Source organism: Ornithorhynchus anatinus, chromosome 4 (genome assembly GCF_004115215.2).
Source record: "Ornithorhynchus anatinus isolate Pmale09 chromosome 4, mOrnAna1.pri.v4, whole genome shotgun sequence".
NCBI lineage: Eukaryota > Metazoa > Chordata > Mammalia > Monotremata > Ornithorhynchidae > Ornithorhynchus > Ornithorhynchus anatinus.
Window position 1 is genome coordinate 122,461,268 of NC_041731.1, and position 18,728 is coordinate 122,479,995.

The following is an 18,728-nucleotide window of genomic DNA, read 5'->3' on the forward strand; positions in this document are numbered from 1 at the left end:
TTGTACATCGCCTTGATTCTATTTAGTTGCCATTGTTTTTACGAGATGTTCTTCCCCTTGACTCTGTTTATTGCCATCGTTCTCGTCTGTCCGTCTCCCCCGATTAGACCGTAAGCCCGTCAAACGGCAGGGACCGTCTCTATCTGTTGCTGACTTGTTCATCCCAAGCGCTTAGTACAGTGCTCTGCACATAGTAAGCGCTCAATAAATACTATTGAATGAATGAATCTTACAGCATTTATGAACATATCCATAATGTATTTATTTACATGAATGTCTCTCCTCATCTAGACTATAAACTCATTGTGGGCAGGGACCATGTCTATGAACTGTTATACTTTCCCCAAGCCGTTAGTACAATGTTCTGCATGCAGTGTGTGCTCAGTAAATGATTGATTGACCCATCAGGCCCTAAAAATATGCAAAATGGTGGCCTTCCAGCCTGTTGGCCTCTTTGAAGCCTACCACTGCCTGTTTCTATCCCCACTAAAATCCCCATCCACTTTTCATGCTGCACTCAAAATGAAAAGTTGGCATCTATGTACTGAGAGCTGGGAAAAAGTACACAAATGAGAGTGACATATGGTCTGTGGCCCCCAAGGGGCTCACAGTCCAAGGCTAAGTGGGAAGAGGTGTTGGCAGCTGCTTCATAAGGAAAAATGAAGTGAGAAAACAGAAATAGGCAAAAACAAAGACAAGGACAGTGATAAATAGACAAGGTGCAAGAGAGCTCCACCAATGAAAAAGAAGAGCTTCTGGCTCCTCAATACTCAGGGCTGTTCAGAGTCCCAGTTTTAACAGTCACGATGGTCTCAGCTACCCCATCGTTCTAAAAGCTGCTCCCTCGGTACCGTAAACCTTGTCGTATGACAGCGGCAGTAAATTAAGGGATGGATTCATTTTATTCCATACTGTGCTAGCATATTTTAGGTGCTCTAGTAATGTAGTAGTAATATATATTGCAGATTAAAATGTGTAGTAATGCCATCATGTAATAGAGGCTAATTTGAAAAAAGAAGCAATATCAGATCATAGCTGCAATTGGAAAAGATTTGGGGTATTTTACTGTTTTGGTTTGGAAGTGCAAAATAATAGTAATTGTGGTATTTGTTGTTAAGCACTTACTGTGGGCCAACCACTGTACAAAGAACTGGGTTAGGTACAAGTTAATCAGTTTGGACAGAGTTCCTGTCCCACCTAGAGTGCTCCATATAAGGTAAAGGAGAGCAGGTGTTATATAGTAATATATTATTGTTATTATCTAGCAGTTTGATGGAGTTAACTGAACATTGCTGTCAGACCCTCACAAAAGGAATGAGAATCAAAGACATTAAACTGAAAATTAGTGAATCCATGTACTCACTGAGTGCTGAACAGTACTGAGTGCTTGGGAGATGTCCTCCCTTTGGCCTTGGAACTCAATCTGTCAATTGATTGTATTTATTGAGCACTTACCATGTGTAGAGCACTGTACTAAGTGCTTAGAAGAGTACAGTATAAGAGAGTTGGTAGACATGTTCCCTTTCCACAATGAGCTTACAGTCTTGGAGGAACAAGCAACAGGTTCCCCTTCATATGCAGCAGATGACCACTCTCCTCACCTTCAATTCCTGCTTAAAATCACATCTCCAGGAAGCTTTCCCCAACTAATCAAGCAACCATACTTAACTGAGCACTTACTGTGTGTAGAGCCTTGAACTAAGGCACCTGGGAGGGGATGACAGTTGGTAGGCACGCGCCCTGCCCCCAAAGAACTAACTGCTCATTTCCCATACTCCCTCTCTGATCCGCATCGCCTGCGCACTTTCATCTGTACCCTTTTAGCAATGGATATTCACCTCACACTCAGCCCCACAGCACGTATGTACATATCTTTTATTGATATCGATGTCTGTCTCCCCCACTAGACTGTAAGCTTCTGATGGGTAGGGAACTTGTCTTCTGACTCTGTTAGGTTATACTCCCCCAAGTGCGTAGGACACTGTACGCGCTCAATAAATACCATGGATGATGGTTGGAGGAGAGAGCTGTGTGGGCTGGATCGTAGTGGGAGAGAAGTGAGGGTAAATAGTTGGAGGAGAGCTGATCGAGTGCCTTAAAACTGATGTTGAGAAGTTTCTGCTTGGTGTGGAGGTGGATGGGCAACCATTGGATGTTTTTATGGGCTTAGTTGGAAGGTCTGCAAAGAACTATTTTTTGTGGAAAATGATCCAGGTGGCTGACTGAAGTGTAGATGTAAGGAGATGAGCTAGGCGTAATTGGGGCAGGATTTGACAAATGTGTGGACCCGGGACCAGCATGGTAGCAATGTGGATGGAGAGGAAGAAAGAGATTCTGGAAGTGTTACGAAGGTAGACCGAGGATTTGGGTGACCGACCGAATATGCAGGTTAAAGGAGAGAAATGTGTCAAGGTTCCTTCCCGGGTCATGGACTTGTTAGACAGCCGTCATGGTGTCCAGTGATGGGAAAGTTGAGAGGAAGATGAGTTTACTTTTAGACATGTTGAAATGAAGGTGGAACATCCAAGTAGATAATGTTCTGAAGGCGGGAGAAAATGTGGGATTGCAAAGAAGGAAGGAGATAGATTTGGGAATCACTGGGGAGAGAGTGGTTAAAGATGGTGATCCAGGAGGGAAGAAGGGTTCATTCATTCATTCAGTAGTATTTATTGAGCGCTTAGTATGTGCAGAGCACTGTACTGAGTGCTTGGAATGTACAAATCGGTAACAGATAGAGACAGTCCCTGCCCTCTGACGGGCTCACAGTCTAATCGGGGGAGACGGACGGACAAGAACAGTGGCAATAAATAGAGTCGAGGGGAAGAACATCTCATTAAAAAAAAGCAAATAATCAAGGTGATGTACATCTCATTAACAAAATAAATAGGGTAATGAAGATAGATACAGTTGAGCGGACGAGTACAGTGCTGTGGGGATGGGAAGGGAGAGGTGGAGGAGCAGAGGGAAAAGGGGAAAAAGAGGGTTTAGCTGCGGAGAGGTAAAGGGGGGGTGGCAGAGGGAGTAGAGGGAGAAGAGGAGCTCAGTCTGGGAAGGCCTCTTGGAGGAGGTGAGTTTTAAGTAGGGTTTTGAAGAGGGGAAGAGAATGAGTTTGGCAGAGGTGAGGAGGGAGGGCATTCCAGGACCGCGGGAGGGCGTGGCCCAGGGGTCGACGGTGGGATAGGCGAGACCGAGGGACGGTGAGGAGGTGGGCAGCAGAGGAGCGGAGCGTGCGGGGTGGGCAGTAGAAAGAGAGAAGGGAGAAGAGGTAGGAGGGGGCGAGGTGATGGAGAGCCTCAAAACCTAGAGTGAGAAGTTTTTGTTTTGTGCGGAGGTCGATAGGCAACCACTGGAAGTTTTAAAGAAGGGGAGTGACATGCCCAGAGCGTTACTGCAGGAAGATGAGCCAGGTAGCGGAGTGAAGAATAGACTGGAGTGGGGAGAGAGAGGAGGAAGGGAGATCAGAGAGAAGATTGACACAGTAATCTAGCCGGGATATTACAAGAGCCCGTAACGGTAAAATAGCCGTTTGGGTGGAGAGGAAAGGGCGGATCTTGGCGATATTATAAAGGTGCGGCCAGCAGGTTTGGTAACGGATTGGATGTGTGGGGTGAACAAGAGAGTCGAGTCAAAGGGTGGATTCAGAGGCACAGGCAGAGGGTAGATTTCAGAATTATGCAGGAGATCTCTTAAGAGATGGCTAGGAACGACCAGAGAGTGGCTATTAAAAAGTAGGGACTGGAGTAGTGAAAAGGACATTTTGGGGAGTTCGGACCCAATGGTTTCAATTTAATGTAATAGATGGTAAGGTTATCGGGAGCTGGACTTGCGACTGCCACATTTAATGGCGTTAACTCTGAGTCATTGGGTAGATTCAAGAGAAAATTAAATCTTCAGCATAGTCTTTGAGAAAAAAAATTTCCTTGGATCCAGGTATATAGGATATAGCCTTTGACCATGGTATAATTTTTCCAAGCATTTTGGTAACATCCTTAACGTTGACATCATACTCTTATGCACGTCTGTTCCTGAGACCAAGTGAAAGAGAAATTGCATTTATGTTGCCTTCCTTCAATTGGAAACACCTGGATACATATAGAGTACTAGAATTTCTGGGCAGGAATTTCCCATGAAAAAATTGCCCATCTGTGAATCATAGTTTAACTGAGGCAGTACACTGATAATACATTTTTTCCCTTATTTGAAATCTTCCTAGGCCTAATGAAGAAAGTTGTAAAAAGAAATACCATTCTGAAGAAGAGTCCAAGGAAGCACTGAAAATAAATGAGGTGTGTAAAAATGTGCTGTTAATATCTGTGTTTTATTATGTTCATATTATTTAGCACACCCTAAGCTATGACTTCCCCTCCATAAATAAAAGGAATCTCAAGTTAAGATTTCAGTAAATTTTGATTCACTGTGATAATCGTGGTATTTAAGCACTTTCTCTGTACCACTTACTGAACTTAAAGCTGGACTGTAGATATAACATAGTCCAGTCAGTCACAGTGTTTATCTCACAGCAGGTTTTCTGACAAAGGGGGAGGAAGAACAGGTTTTGAATTCCCATTTTACAGATGAGGAAACTGAGGCACAGAGAAGTGACGTGACCTACCCGAAGTCTCCCAGCAGGCAAATAGTAGAGGCGGGATTGGTTGATTTATGTCTGTTTTCACTATTTCATTTCTGCTACTTTTCATTGTAATTTAATCATGTTTATGTACATTAATAAATAGTGTCCCAAAATAAGTTAAATTTTAACTGTCGTTCATCAGAAAAAATTGAACGGTTGACCTTGCACTCTTGGTATAAAATGAAATAAAAGCTTATGTCCAGCATGTTAAAATATGCCCTAAATTCAGAAAGTCATTAAAAGCATCATTATTTAATTTCCCAAAAAAACCTGTGAAATATTTTAATTGTATTATTTTGGAAATGAAATTCTGGATTCTTATAGGAAATTGTCAGGTAGTAATTATAGAGATCGAAAAAGTTATGAGCAGGAGTTGTAGAAATGGAAACGCCTAGGATTTGAATTGCAAAAATATGGAAATTTAATTAATCACTGAACTTTACATTATGTTACTGAATCCAAAAAAATCAGTATTGATAACCTAACTGAAAAATTTAGAATAGTGAGCAAACCAGGATGCCAAGTGAGTGCTATTAGCATATCTAATTTAGCAAACTGTCTGCTTTTCTTATAGCATTCTGAAAAACTACCCACCTCAAAGGAGCCAAAACATATCCATGCAAAAAGTGAACCCAGTAAACCTGCCCGAAGGCTTTCGGAATCACTTCACACAACTGACGAAAACAGGAGTGAATCAAAAACGGAAAGAGAGCATAGAAGACGAGCATCGACTTCCTTAGAAGGAGCACAGCCAGACCCTGATATAAAGGAAGCAAAGAGGCAAATGGAAAGACCAGAGATCAATCCTGAAGAGACACAGAAGCCTAAAAGTATTCTTAAAAATGAGAAACATCCCAAAAAAGACAACAATGATTCAGAAATGCATTTACGAAGCATACCCAAGAAAGAGCTGAGATCGTACAGAGAGAAATCTGAAAAAGAGAGAACTCTTTCAGAAGATAAATTGTCAACAAAGCATAAATATAAGGGAGACAGTGTACATAAAATAGGGGATGAAACCGAACTCCATCCTTCTGAGAGAAACTCGAAAGCCGATGAAAGTGGTCAAAAGCAAAGTCAGCAGATTAAAGTTTCTTCAGATGACAAAGCTGACAAGAAAAGTAAACATAGGAATGAAAAGAAAATACCAGTACTTACCAAAGATGGAAAAACTGTTTCTGAAAACACTCTGAAAACCGAAGAGAGTTTACGTAAAGAAAATAGCAAGAAAGATAGACATCTTTCGGTTGAAAAGGCCAGGTCAGAACACAAGTCACGAAGGGCGAGTGATTCTAAAGTTCAGAAGGACTCTCAAGGTTTAAAGCAGCACAGTTACACATCCCAGAGGAGGAGCGAAAGTTATTCCGAAGATAAGTGTGATGCGGAATCAACTAATTCAGAGCATTTCAAGGCAGAAGATAACGTTCACAGAGATAGACGGAGAACAAAGAGCTTACTTGAAGAGAAAGGTGTATTAAAATCTAAATCAAAAAGTCACAGCAAACCATCAAGAGGTGGTGATGTAGAATTACAGGAAAGTGCCACAAAACAGGAGCCTTCTCAGAAGTCTGACAGGGAAAAGAACGTTGAAGAAAGTGACACAGATAAACCACGCAAACCTAAAAATGAAGAAAAACCTTCTGAAGAGACCAGTGTCGAGTCTGAATTTGAAAGCACTTCCTACTCAGGATGCAGTTCCCAAAAGGATTCCAGTTACCGAGTTAAACTTCCAGCGGGAGAAAAGACACTTGTCAAAGACAAACACAAGAGTGACAAAGATTTCAGTGTTTCCAAAGTGGAGAGGAAGTTGTCAGTAGACTCTCATAAGAGCAGAAGTTCAAAGCATAGTAGTAAGGAAACAAAGAGGAAAGAAGAAAATGTCAAATCAGAAGAAAAGGAGAGTAAAGAGGTAGACACTAGCCATGAAAAGGTGAAGGGGAACAGTGTGGTTATGGAAAAGAAGTCAAGCAAGCGCTTATGTGAAAATCGAAGGGGAAGCCCATCATCACAAGAAATGATTAAAACCGAGGACAAGGTAGCAACGGGTTCCGTGTTGACTGCTCAGAATCCCTTGACTCAGAGACAGCGAAAGAGTGGCGAGAATTCTTCAGTTCCTGACCAAGAGCCAATGGAAGTTGATGCGGAACAAGCCTTTGAAAATACACCGGCATCTTCTAGAACCCAAGATAAAAACAATAGTGATCCAAAGCCAGACGTTGACTCTGACAATACTTCGAAACTAAAAACATCTCTCCAGATCTCCCGGAGTGAGTTGAGGAATAATCCAGGTGACTTTCAAGTAGTAGATTCTGCCCATAAACCAGAATGTCATTTTAGAACTGAGAGTAATTCTGAAAAGAATACTGAACATAAAAATGTTCCCATTAAGGAACCTAATGTTCCGGTATCTAAAAAGGAGAAAGAATCCATTCAGCAAGGAGCTTTTCAAATTAGTCTAAGCTGTGACACTAGTAATAGAGGTTTACTTAATACCCCATCAGAAAATGCCAGAACTCAGAAAAATTTGAAAAGCCCTGCCATTTCCAGCGAAGAGAGCGTCTCCCTGTCAAGTTCTTTCCATCAAGGAGGAGGTGCCCTTAAGCATTCCGTAAATACAAATTCCTCTGAGTCCGTGGCCCGTGAGGTTACTGTACCCCAGAAAGAGTCTCGTCATTTAGATAAGCCTGGCGTGATGGAGAGTAAAACTGCTTTGGAGAGCAAGACGGTCCACCCCTCAGGCACAGACCTCTCTGAGAGCCCCAGGACGAGCTCTGATATTAAGGAGCATAAAGTCATTCAGTCGAGTAGCAACAAAGAAGAAAATAGAAAGGGAATCATAACGGCTAAGCCAGCGAAAGAAAGCCTGGCTCCTGTAAGAAGCATTCCAGATTGTGATCAAAGAAGAGATGAGGCTAACTTAACAGCCGACACCGTTGCCAAAGATGAGGCTCTGAGCCCTAAGGAATTTGTCTCGATGGAATCGGATAAGGAAGCAAAAGATGGCAGCGTTCCAGGAATCAGTTTCGAGCAAGGTATGAGGGCTAATGTAGATGCCGAGGAAAAGGAAGAAGAAAGTGACCCAGGGTCAGTGATAGGCACCAGCACCGAGAAAGAGGCCAGTCCCCTTGAATTTCCCGAAAAAGCCATACGGAGCACTGTTACCAAAACAGAAGAGGCTGCCATTGAGAAAGGGAATGAAAGCAGTGAGGTAGGCACCAGTGCAGGACGTGGGGGAGTCCCGGTAATTCAGTCCAGAGAACAGACTGCCAGCCACACCTCAATAGGCACTAGTTCCGAAGAAAAAGCAAGCACTGCTGGTGTAGCCACCAGTACGGAAGGGAAAGATGACTCTCTTAGATCGTGCGCAGTTAAGTCAAGTGATGCGACCACAACTTCCACCGTCACAGAAGAGCGTGAAGTATCCTTAGCTTGCACGAGCATAGAAGCGGACGAAGGCTTCACAACGGGCTCGTGTGCCGAACTCGGCCACGCGGGCACCAGAGCGGAAGCCGACGACTCTACCGTCGTGGCGGCAGCTGAGGAAGGGGGCGGGGTCACTGAAGGATTCGCTGAAAGCGAAACCTTGCTCACTAGTACCAAGGAAGGAGTAAGTGGGGAATGTAGCGCGGCCAATACCGAAGAAAGCAGTAAAGACGCCGGCGGCGTCCACACCGTGGAAGATGTAAATAGCGCAGGAACCGAAGAAAAGGACGATGCTGTGACTAGTGCGGGATCTGAAGAAAAATGCGAGGGCTCTTCAAGCGGAGATTCAGGGGTAGTCGGAACCGTTACCTGCGTAAGCGAAGTAGAAAGTGATGGGGCTGTAACAAGCGCCGGGACCGAGGTCCTAGAGGGGTCCTTGAGCGGCGAAGATGCGGATGGATGTCAGAGAAGCCTACCTAGAACCAGCCAGAAGAAAGAAACGGAAGGTGCCGTGACTTGTACGGGTGCAGAAGAGAGGAGTAGTAATTTTGCCATCTGTTCAGTGACTGGAGCAGATGCCCAGGGGGAGGACACTGTTACCGGTGCCAGCGTGGCGGTGGTTGGCGATGACTCCATAATGGGTACGAGCTCCAACCAGGAAGGTGAAGATTCCACCAATGACGGGGCGGAAGGCGAAAGCGCTGTGACCAGCACCGGCATAACGGAAGAAGAGGGGGAGGGGACAACCAGCTGTACGGGATCGGAAGAGAGCAGCGAAGGTTTTGCCGTATGCTCCGAACCGGAAGAAAATGGTGAGAGCCCCATGGACAGCACGGTAGTCAAAGACGTCATCAATCTGTCTCTGAGCACCGTCGGGCCTTGTGACGACGAGGGCATTGTGACCAGCACCGGTGCCAAAGAGGAGGATGAGGAAGATGAGGGCATGGTGTCGAGCACCGGCCGAGGAAATGAAATCGGAAGTGCTTCAACTTGCGTGGGAATCGAAGAGGGTGAAGGTGCGCTAGCTTGCCTAAGTGCCGAAGAAGACGAAAACCTGATCGGCACCGCCGCGGAGCACGTAGAATCCGAGGCGGGCGTACTGTCCGCCGTAAATATCAATGGAAGCGATAGCGTTGATAGCATGAGCGGGGCGGAAAAAGAAGTCAGGGCCGGAGTGATCTGCTCGAGTGCGAAAGAGGTTGTCGAAAGCAGCGTGACCAGCGCGTCAGTGGAGAGTGCCCTGATGGTAGATTCAGAAAAGCCAGAAGGGGTGCCGATCCTTGCAGGTGTGGAAGAGAGCGAAGGCCCCGTGACTACGGACAAAAGCGACAGTCAGGTCTCTCCTGAGGAGAAAGAGGAAGATGCCACGATTTCTACCGGCTTGATGGAAAACGACGGCGTCCTTCGGTCTGAGGCGGCCCCAGAAGGTCAAGTCCCGCTCATTCCGGCAGACGGGAAAGAAGACGAGCAGGCGATAACTTCTGGAGAAAATAAGGACGGTGGCGGTCTCCTGGCCACCGCAGCCCCCGAAAGTGGACCTGGGAAAGAAAGCAAAGGTAAAACTTTGATGATTTCCACCAGCACGGCGGACGGATATCGTGTCCCCCTGCTGAGTTCGGCCGGAGAAGCGAAGGAGGGTCACTGCAGTGGCACAGGAGCCGAAGGAGGTGGTGAGGGTCCCGTGATTTCTGTAGAAATCGAAGCATTTGAGGTTCCCACGCCCAGCGCGGCGACCGAAGCTGAGGCTCAACTGGGTGTCGCTGGAAAAGAAAAGGATGAGTGTGCTATGATTTCCACCAGCATCGTGGAAGAGTTCGAGGCGCCTATGTCCAGCGCAGCTCTAGAAAACGAGGAGATGCCACCTCCGGTTGCAACGACAGAAGAAGTACAAGGAGACACCCTCTCTGAAGAGGCTGAAGATTATGAAGCACCGATGTCTAGTGCAGTCACGGAACTCCAGAGTCAACTTGCTTCCACCAGTAAAGAAGAAAAAGATGAATGTGCCCTCATCTCCACGAGTATAGTGGAAGAGTGTGAGGCTCCCGTGTCTAGTGAGGTCACTGAGGGTAAAGAGGAGTACCGCGCCACCGGACGGGGAGAGAAAGGCGGGAGTTCTATGATCTCCACAAGTTCCATGCGAGATTGTGAGGGCCCCGTATCCAGTGCCATCCCACGGGGTGAAGGTCACCTCCCCGCCACCACTGGGGAAGAAGCAAATGACACCGCCATGATCTCTACAAGCACCACTGGGGACTGTGAGGTCATCGTGACGGGCCCTCTGCCACAGAGTGAACTCCCGCTTGCTGCTACGACAATGGAAGAGATCAGTGACGCCTCCGTCATCTCCACGAGTACAAATGAAGAAGGCACGCCGGTCATGACCAGCGTAGACAGGCGCAAAACGATCCAGCTCGTGGGACTGGGTGCTGAAGAGAAAGACGAAGGGGCTACGATCTCTGCCGGGAAAGGCGGGGCCTGTGACATCCCCATGCCCAGTGTGATTGCCGTGAACGAAGAGGGTCACTCTGCCGGGTCAGTTACGGATGACAGAGGCGGCGGTTCTGAGATCTCAGCAAGCCTCGAAGAAAACGAGGGCCCCTCAACCTATACGCCAGCAGGAGAGAAGGCTCAACTGGCCGTTGCGAGTTCGGAAGGAAAGGATGAAAGTGGGCAGCTGGCCGAAGACGTTTCGAAAGCCACACCATTTTCAGGCAGAGGAGAAAATAACTCATTGGGTATTGTAAATGTAGGGGACCCAAGTGACCCTGGGGAAGAAGGGGAGAAAAAAGAGGAGAAAAAAGAGGGCCATAAGGCGAGTAGTTCAGGGAGGCTCGAGTCGGCCGCGGGTTCTGAAGCAGCGGAAAACAGACTGGCAGTACTGAGTGGTTCAGAGGAAGTCTCTGGGAATGTAAAGAGTGACTCCGTGCTTATCGATTGCCACTCTGCAGCAGCGAGCTCTGCTGAGGACAAAGCCGCCGACGAGCAAGTTGCCAAAGTAATTTCGCTAGAACCTTCAAGTATTGTCTGTGAAGAAACGTGGCACGACGAAAACTTAAGCACCAAAAATGAAAAGCGTACTAGTGGTTCAGGGCCCCAAATCGACACTCGGAGAAGTAGGACCCCTCCAGGTGGTGATGAGCCACCTTTATTAACTTCTGAATGTGAGACCAAGGTGACTGTAAATAGTGATCATAATGAAAACTTAATTTTTGAAGCTACAGTAGAAAAGAGTGACTCATGTACTGATGGACCACAGAAGAGTGATGACACAAAGAAATCAGTTGGCGTGGAAGGAGACCCAGTCATTAACGTTTCTTCCGAAAACACTGTGTGTAATGCAGGTGAGAGAAGATTTTAAAAATCAGTTTGCACAAAGCAAAAAGTGTTTTGACGTATATTATCTCATGCCTTCGTTTTCACGTTAGTAGGAAGCAAATATTATCTCTGTGTTTGTAGATGAAATAGATCCACAGGGATCGGGTGCATTGCCAAGGTCACGAAGGACTGGAATCCTGGTTTCTCAAATCCCTGATCCCCATATCCTCCCCAGGGGAACACGCTGTTGTTTTTGTAATCAGACAATCAATCCGTAGTACTTATTGAACTTTTACTGTGTAAAAAGCACTGTATTAAGGTCTTGGGAGAGTACGATACAGCAGGGTTGTTAGGCAGGTTCCCTACCCACGACGAGCTTACTGACAGTCTGGCGGGAGAGTACATTTACTGGTGATTAAGTAAACAGATTTGCTTGGCAGTGGAGCAAGATGGCTTATTGACTTGAGGATAGTGACTCAATTGGATTCTGAATTTTTCAAAGTCCACCTTGTAAAGCAAGGAAAATGTCTACCGATTCCAATGTAGGGTATTCTGCCAAGTGTTTACTTCAGTGCCCTGCGCATTGTAAATACCACTGATTGATTGAACTGCCTGACCTGGAAATGAGCACACGATGATGATGACGGTATTTGTTAAGCACTTACTATGTGCCAAGCACTGTTCTAAGCACAGCTCTACCCTCCTGTTCTGACAGAGATATGTCAGGGGGATTCTCACCCTGCATTTCGGTTGAACTGGAAGAGCATTGATCATAGATTCCAGATCAAGACTCGTAGGTGGGTTGCTATCCTAATAATAATCCCATATCCAAAGGTTAGGCAGGGTTCACCAGTCCCAGAGGCAGATAAGAGGAGATCTTCCGCCCCATATTTTTGCACCTGTCTAAACAATTTTGTTGTTTCTAATCTGCCCTTTGCTCCTCTGTTGTTGTCTGGGATGAAAACCTTCGGTTTGAACCCTCGCTCATGGAGGCCTTGTAGAGAAGCAGCGTGGCGCAGTGGAAAGAGCACGGGCTTTGGAGTCAGGGCTCATGAGTTCGAATCCCAGCTCTGCCACTTGTCGGCTGTGTGACTGTGGGCAAGTCACTTAACTTCTCTGTGCCTCAGTTCCCTCATCTGTAAAATGGGGATTAAGACTGTGAGCCCCACCTGGGACAATCTGATTCCCCTATGTCTACCCCAGCGCTTAGAACAGTGCTTGGCACATAGTAAGCGCTTAACAAATACCAACATTATTATTATCCTCTAGGGAGGGATATCATTTGGCTACCTAACAGAGCCCTTAGGAAGTCCTTTGATAAACACAGAGTAGCTCTATTATAGGTTTTGAGGTAAGGAAGAAGGTAACTTCTGCTAAATCTAAAGGACTTCCTGGGATTCTCCCCAAAAGATGAAGGAAGCAAAAAATAAAAAAAGAAAAGTGAATCGAATAGAAAAACAGACAGCCTTTTAAGTTAACTCTCCAAGCAAAGGTGGCAATACTGAGTCAGAGAACTCTAAAAACCCTGGTCCAAAAGTTTACCATTTCAGGTGCAGATTTTAGCTGTTCTTGACAAAGGCCAGAATGGTATTTAAAATAATGAACCGGTCAGTCATAACTGAACTAGTTTATAAATCAGTGATATTTTTGAAGCTGTAAATCGTCACATGATCATAGTTATGGTGGTGAGCTGTGCAATCATTTTAAAATCCTTAGCAGAAAAATAAATTGAATAATTTCATAGTCTCTTATCCAGTTCCTTTCACAAAATTTTATTTTACATAGAATGTTCGTAGATAGAGAAATGGAAATCTTCAACAGAATGTTTTGCTCCCTGTTAATTTCACTCTTCTACTTGTATTTACTACCAGATGTGTTACAGAAGTAAATTCCTTAATCAATTTAATGTTTTGGATTTTATTAGGCAATGAAGAAACTCTCCCAGAAGGCTTGGAAGAATTGGAACTGAAAACTAATTTGAAAACTGAGGTAGAGTTCTAAATTGAAAATCGTGAAAGTGCTGTTTTACCATGTGATACTTTGGAATTTAGATGATAATGCACCAGTCTTTGCTATATTTGAAAATTCATTGCACTCTCCAATATTTCATAGAAATTCAATAAACTGAAGTGAAATTTTATGACATTTCACTTTACACTGTGTTCTCTCAGTTCTAAAAAGGATGTTATAAGAACATGAATATTCAGTACCCATTTAGGGGGTAGGTATTACCTTTCATAGATGGCACTGATAGCAGTACCAATCAATCAGTCATATTTATTGAGCATTTACTATGCTCAGAGCACTGTAGTAAACGCTTAGAAGAGGACAATAAAACAGAATTAGCTGACACATTCCCTGCCCATAATGAGGCCATAATGTTTTGATGTGTGTATATCTGTAATTGTATTTATTTATACTAATGTCTGTTTACTTGTTTTGATGTCTTGTCTCCCTCCTTCTAGACTGTAAGTCCGATGTGGGAAGGGATTAATAATAGTAATAATGATGGTATTTGTTAAGCGCTTACTATATGCCAAGCACTGTTCTAAGCGCTAGGGTAGAAACAAGGTAATCAGGTTGTCCCATATGGGACTCACAGTCTTAATCATTTTACATATGAGGGAATTGAGGCCCAGAGAAGTTAAGTGACTTGCCTAAAGTCACACAGCTGACAAGTGGCGGAGCCAGAATTAAAGCCCATGACCTTTGACTCCCAAGCCCGTGTTTCTTTCCACTAAGCCACGCTACTCTCTTTATTGTTGAATTGTACTTTTCAAGCATTTAATACAGTGGACTGCACACAGTAAGCACTCAATGATTACGACTGAATGAATGAATTCTTACAATGTAGATGGGGAGGCAAACATTAATATAAACAGGTAATTTATAAATGTAATTTAAAGATATGTACATAATGATGATGGTATCTGTTAAGCACTTACTATGTGCCAAGCACTGTTCTTTGCTGTGGAGTCGGGGGCAGGGCGAAGATCAAATATCCAAGGATCCCAGATTGAAGCACAAAGACAGTGCAGAAGGGAGAGCGAACCGAGGAAAAGAGGGCTTCTTCAGGGAATGCCTCTTGGAGGAGATGGGACTTTAGTATTGCCTTGCGGGTGGAGAGAGTAGTGGTTTGGCGTGTGTGGAGGAGGAGAGAGATCCGGGCTAGGATAGGTGAGATTCATGCATTCAATAGTATTTATTGAGCACTTACTATGTGCAGAGCACTATACTAAGTGCTTGGAATGTACAATTCGGCAACAGAGACAATCCCTGCCCAATGACGGGCTCACAGTCTAATCGGAAGAGACAGACATAATGAGTAAACTGGCACTTGAGGAGCAGAATGCCCAGTAGTAGTGGATTAGTGAGACGAGATAGGATGAGGCAATCTGACTCAGTGCTTTAAAGCCAATGGCAAGGAGTTTCTGTTTGAGGCGGAGGTGAATGGCCAGCCGTTGGAGGTTCTTGAGGAGTGGGGGAAAATGAACCGAATGTTTTGTGGGTAAATGACTGGTGGAGCAGAGTGGAGTAAGCTCATGAACTCTAGACGGTAAACTCGTCAGGATCAGCCTGGTAGCAGTTTGGATGGAGAGGAAAGGGCAGATTTTTAGCAGTGTTGTGAAGACAGAACCAACAGGATTTGGTGACAGATTGATCATGTGGGTGGAATGAGAGAGATGAGTTGAGAATAACGCCAAGGTTACGGGCTTGTGAGATAGGGACAGAAGTGGTGAAGTCTACAGTGATGGGAAGGTAGCCACTGTCAAATCAAAGAAAGACAATAGGTTCACCATCTTTAACTGGAAATAGATTCCCGTACTGTATCATACTACTCGAAGTTTTCACTCTCTAGAAAAAACAAATGTTCAATGAGCTTTATAGCTCTGGTAATTTACTTTTGAAACTAAACCATTTCCTCCTTCCAGGTCTTAAATAATTAAGAAAATCCATTTTCTAGCAATTTTTGAGTTTTTTAGTATAGAAAATAAAGAAGTCTCATCAGTTGTTATAAGTAAAATTACTAAGTCAAGTACTAGTCACTCAGTAAATACTGTATGGACTGACAGCCTAAAGTCTTCAAGCGGCTCCAATCAATGGTATTTATTGAGCGCTTATTATGTGCAGAGCACTGTAGTAAGCACTTGGGATCAGTGCTTAGAATGGTGCTCAGCACATAGTAAGTGCTTAACAAATGCCATTGTCATAATTACAGTGCAACAGAATTAGATGCATTCTAATCAGTCATATTTATTGAGTGTTTACTGTATGCGGAGCACTGTACTGAGCACATGGGAGAGTAATTTATAACAGTAAACCAGAGTTGGTATAAACTTTCCCTGCCCACAACGAGTGTAAAGTCTAGAGGACAAGCTTGTAGTCTAGAGGGTTCTCAGCTACAATGGTCACGCCGGTGGATTATTCATTTCCCTTTTAAATAAGCTCTGGTGGTCGTTAGCACTCAGGTTGGGGATCACATCTGTATCAGTGTCCGCCAGGGTTAGGGGAGTTGGTCTGGGATCAGCCAGCCAACCTTACAATCAGCCTGAACAAAGAACCCCAAAGCCAGCTCCTAGAAGAGGAACTTGGGAAAATAAATTTTTGATAATTAACAGTAATGATGTTCATTATAAATTCATATTATAGAGATTGAAATAGTATTCATGATGGTGATTTTTTGCCGTTTTTGGAAAACGGGCTGTTTTATGCTCTGTGAAGAAATAGTGTGATATTTCTGTTTTCATTGAGACTGCTGAATTCCATTTGGGAAGATCAGATGCATTCAGTGTTTTTATTTTCTGACTCTAGTCACCGGTGCCTTCAGGAGAGGAGAAAGACCGTTTTGAAGAACCCCCAGAAGATCTCTGTGGAAATAGAGGGAATGCACTAGGTAATCTTGTTGTTTACCTCTTGTTGTTTACCTTTGGGAGCATTTTGCAGGTGCTTCATCTTTTGATGCTCGCCTCCTTTTTTTGGAAGAAATTCTCCCGAATTGTTCATTCCCATTTAAAATTCTTCATGAGAGAAACCTTATGGTCCTATAATTTTATAACCTTATTCTGTTCCTCTCTGAATATCACAGGCTCTCTTGTGTTGGGTTGGAGTGTGATGCTTCCACATATCCAAACGGTGTCCCTGACCAATAGTATTTATTGATCATTTACTATGTAGAGGTTATGCTATTAAGCACTTGGGAGAGACTAATAGAGTCAATAATTTATTGAACATGCTTGGTGCTGTTGCATTATATCAGGTTGGAATACAACATGCCAAGTTGTAGCAAAGAGCAACTTTATTCCAAATATCATCCATTTACCCTTTGAAATTGGTAGGGCATAAATATTTGATTTGAGTCACTTTCTAAAATTGGGACTAAAAGATGATACTATTCCTTGCATAAAAGATGAGCAGAGTTGATGACCTTTGTCGTAAATTAATTGAGCACTTTCCCGAGTAAAATTCCCTCTTTTGAATCACATCAAGAAAGAGGAATTGATAAACAGGTTATACCAAAATTATAACTTTATTCCTTTAGTGGAATTAGTGTCTCTCAAGATTTTCAAATATTTAGACCAGTTTCTTTATTAAATGCAGAAAAGGGACTATTCAGCATTGAAAAATCCTTTCAAATAAACTTAGTCATGAGGGAAGCAACACTGTTGACATCATCTTTGAATAGGAAAAATGCCATAATAACAATAATATTATTTGATAAGTCCTAATAAGGGGCCAATCCTTATACTAAGCCCAATCTTAGTAAGAGAAGAACAGTCAAAGAAACAGGTACAGAGAAGTTAAGTGACTTGGCCAAGATATAGCAAGCAAATCATGGAGCCAGGATTGGAACCCAGGTCTTCTGATTCCTAAGCCACCAGGCCATGCTGCTTCCCTTTAGCCTATATCTAGAAGGAGTAGTATGATTCTGTTGCACTAAGCAATGAAATATTTTTAGTTGGAAATTCCCTTTAGAATTTCTGAAGTATTCCTTTTTTTTTGGTGGGGGGTGATCCAGTAACTTTTAAATTCCTGAATTTTCCCATCAAGAAAGTAGGTATTATTGTGTCCTGTCTTTATTGTTCCCGCAACATTCCTTTGAACCCTCAGATTTGGAACACCCTTTAGATTGTAAACACCTTTACATCTGGAACCACTGTATTTGTTTTTCACTATATTTTGCCGAGCACTGGTGCTAGGCCTACGGCAAGGGCTCGATAAATGCCCTTAAATAGTCCAAATGCTATATTAACTTTTTGAATTCATGAATGGGAAGGAATTTCCCTATGCTTCTTATGAAGTAATATAATAATTGTGGTATTTGTTAAGCACTTCGTCTGTGCCAGGCACTTCTAAGAACTGGGATTGATCCAAGCATATCCAGTTGGACACAGTGTCTGCCCCATATGGAGCTCACAGTCTTAATTCCCATTTTCCAGATGAGGTAACTGAGGCCCAGAGAAACGAAGTGACTTGCTCGAGGTCACACAGCAGACAACTGGCAGAGCTGGGATTAGAACCCAGGTCCTTCTGACTCCCAGGCCCGTGCTCTAGCCACTAGACCACACTGCTTATTAAACCTAAGCCATTTGCGGTATTTGCCACCTGGTAACTGAGAGCTGAGATGTTACGGGGCTGATGCAGTTCATCTGAAAGAATGGTGCGCTAGTCTGCGGAAAATGAAAAGAGGTCGTGATCTCAGTGGCAGAGATTTGCCTAGATAAAATGTCATGTCTGGCCCATCAGTTACTCAGTTACAGTAGAAATTGGGAAATTGAAATTGACTACATTTTTGTTCCTGAAAGAGTACCCACCAGCTCAAAAGGGAGAATTTTATTGTGAGGATATTTGTATTATTAACCCACACCTACCACAGGATTTTTGTAGATAAAATCCTGGCATTTGGGGATTTATCCCTCCTTGAATTTTATCCACTGAGATAAAATTCATCTCTAGACTGTTAGCTGCTTGTGGGCAGAGAACGAACGTGTCTGCCAACTCTTTTGCTTTGCACTCTCCCAAGTGCTCAGTCCAGTGCTCTGTATATAGTAAATATTCAAGAAATATGATTGATTGAGGGGTAAAAGCGAGCCCAAAAGCATCAACTTGAAATCTGAAGGTTTTTTGATTAACCTAATTGTTGTACCACTTTAAATACTTTAGTTTTTATCCTCTCCAAGTACCCAAGCTCACAGCTACCATTGAATTTCAAAAAGTGATGAGGACATGGACTTAAAACCAGATTTGAGCCAAGTATTCATGTCTTCAGAAATGTTTGACGATACAATATCTTTGGAAATGAACTTCACCCTTTAGGTTGTCACCCATTCCTTTGTACTTTTCCCTCATTTGCTCATCAGTG

The 18,728-nt window shown here is 43.8% G+C and overlaps 1 protein-coding gene across 1 annotated transcript in view; it reads left to right on the forward strand.

Moving 5' to 3' along the window:
• BOD1L1 (biorientation of chromosomes in cell division 1 like 1) overlaps positions 1–18,728 on the forward strand; it is a 66,792-nt gene that overhangs the window by 23,634 nt on the left and 24,430 nt on the right. The window contains 4 exon segments of the mRNA XM_029063285.1: positions 4,214–4,286; positions 5,205–11,394; positions 13,293–13,357; positions 16,181–16,262. Of these exon segments, the coding sequence (XP_028919118.1) occupies positions 4,214–4,286; positions 5,205–11,394; positions 13,293–13,357; positions 16,181–16,262 (6,410 nt within the window).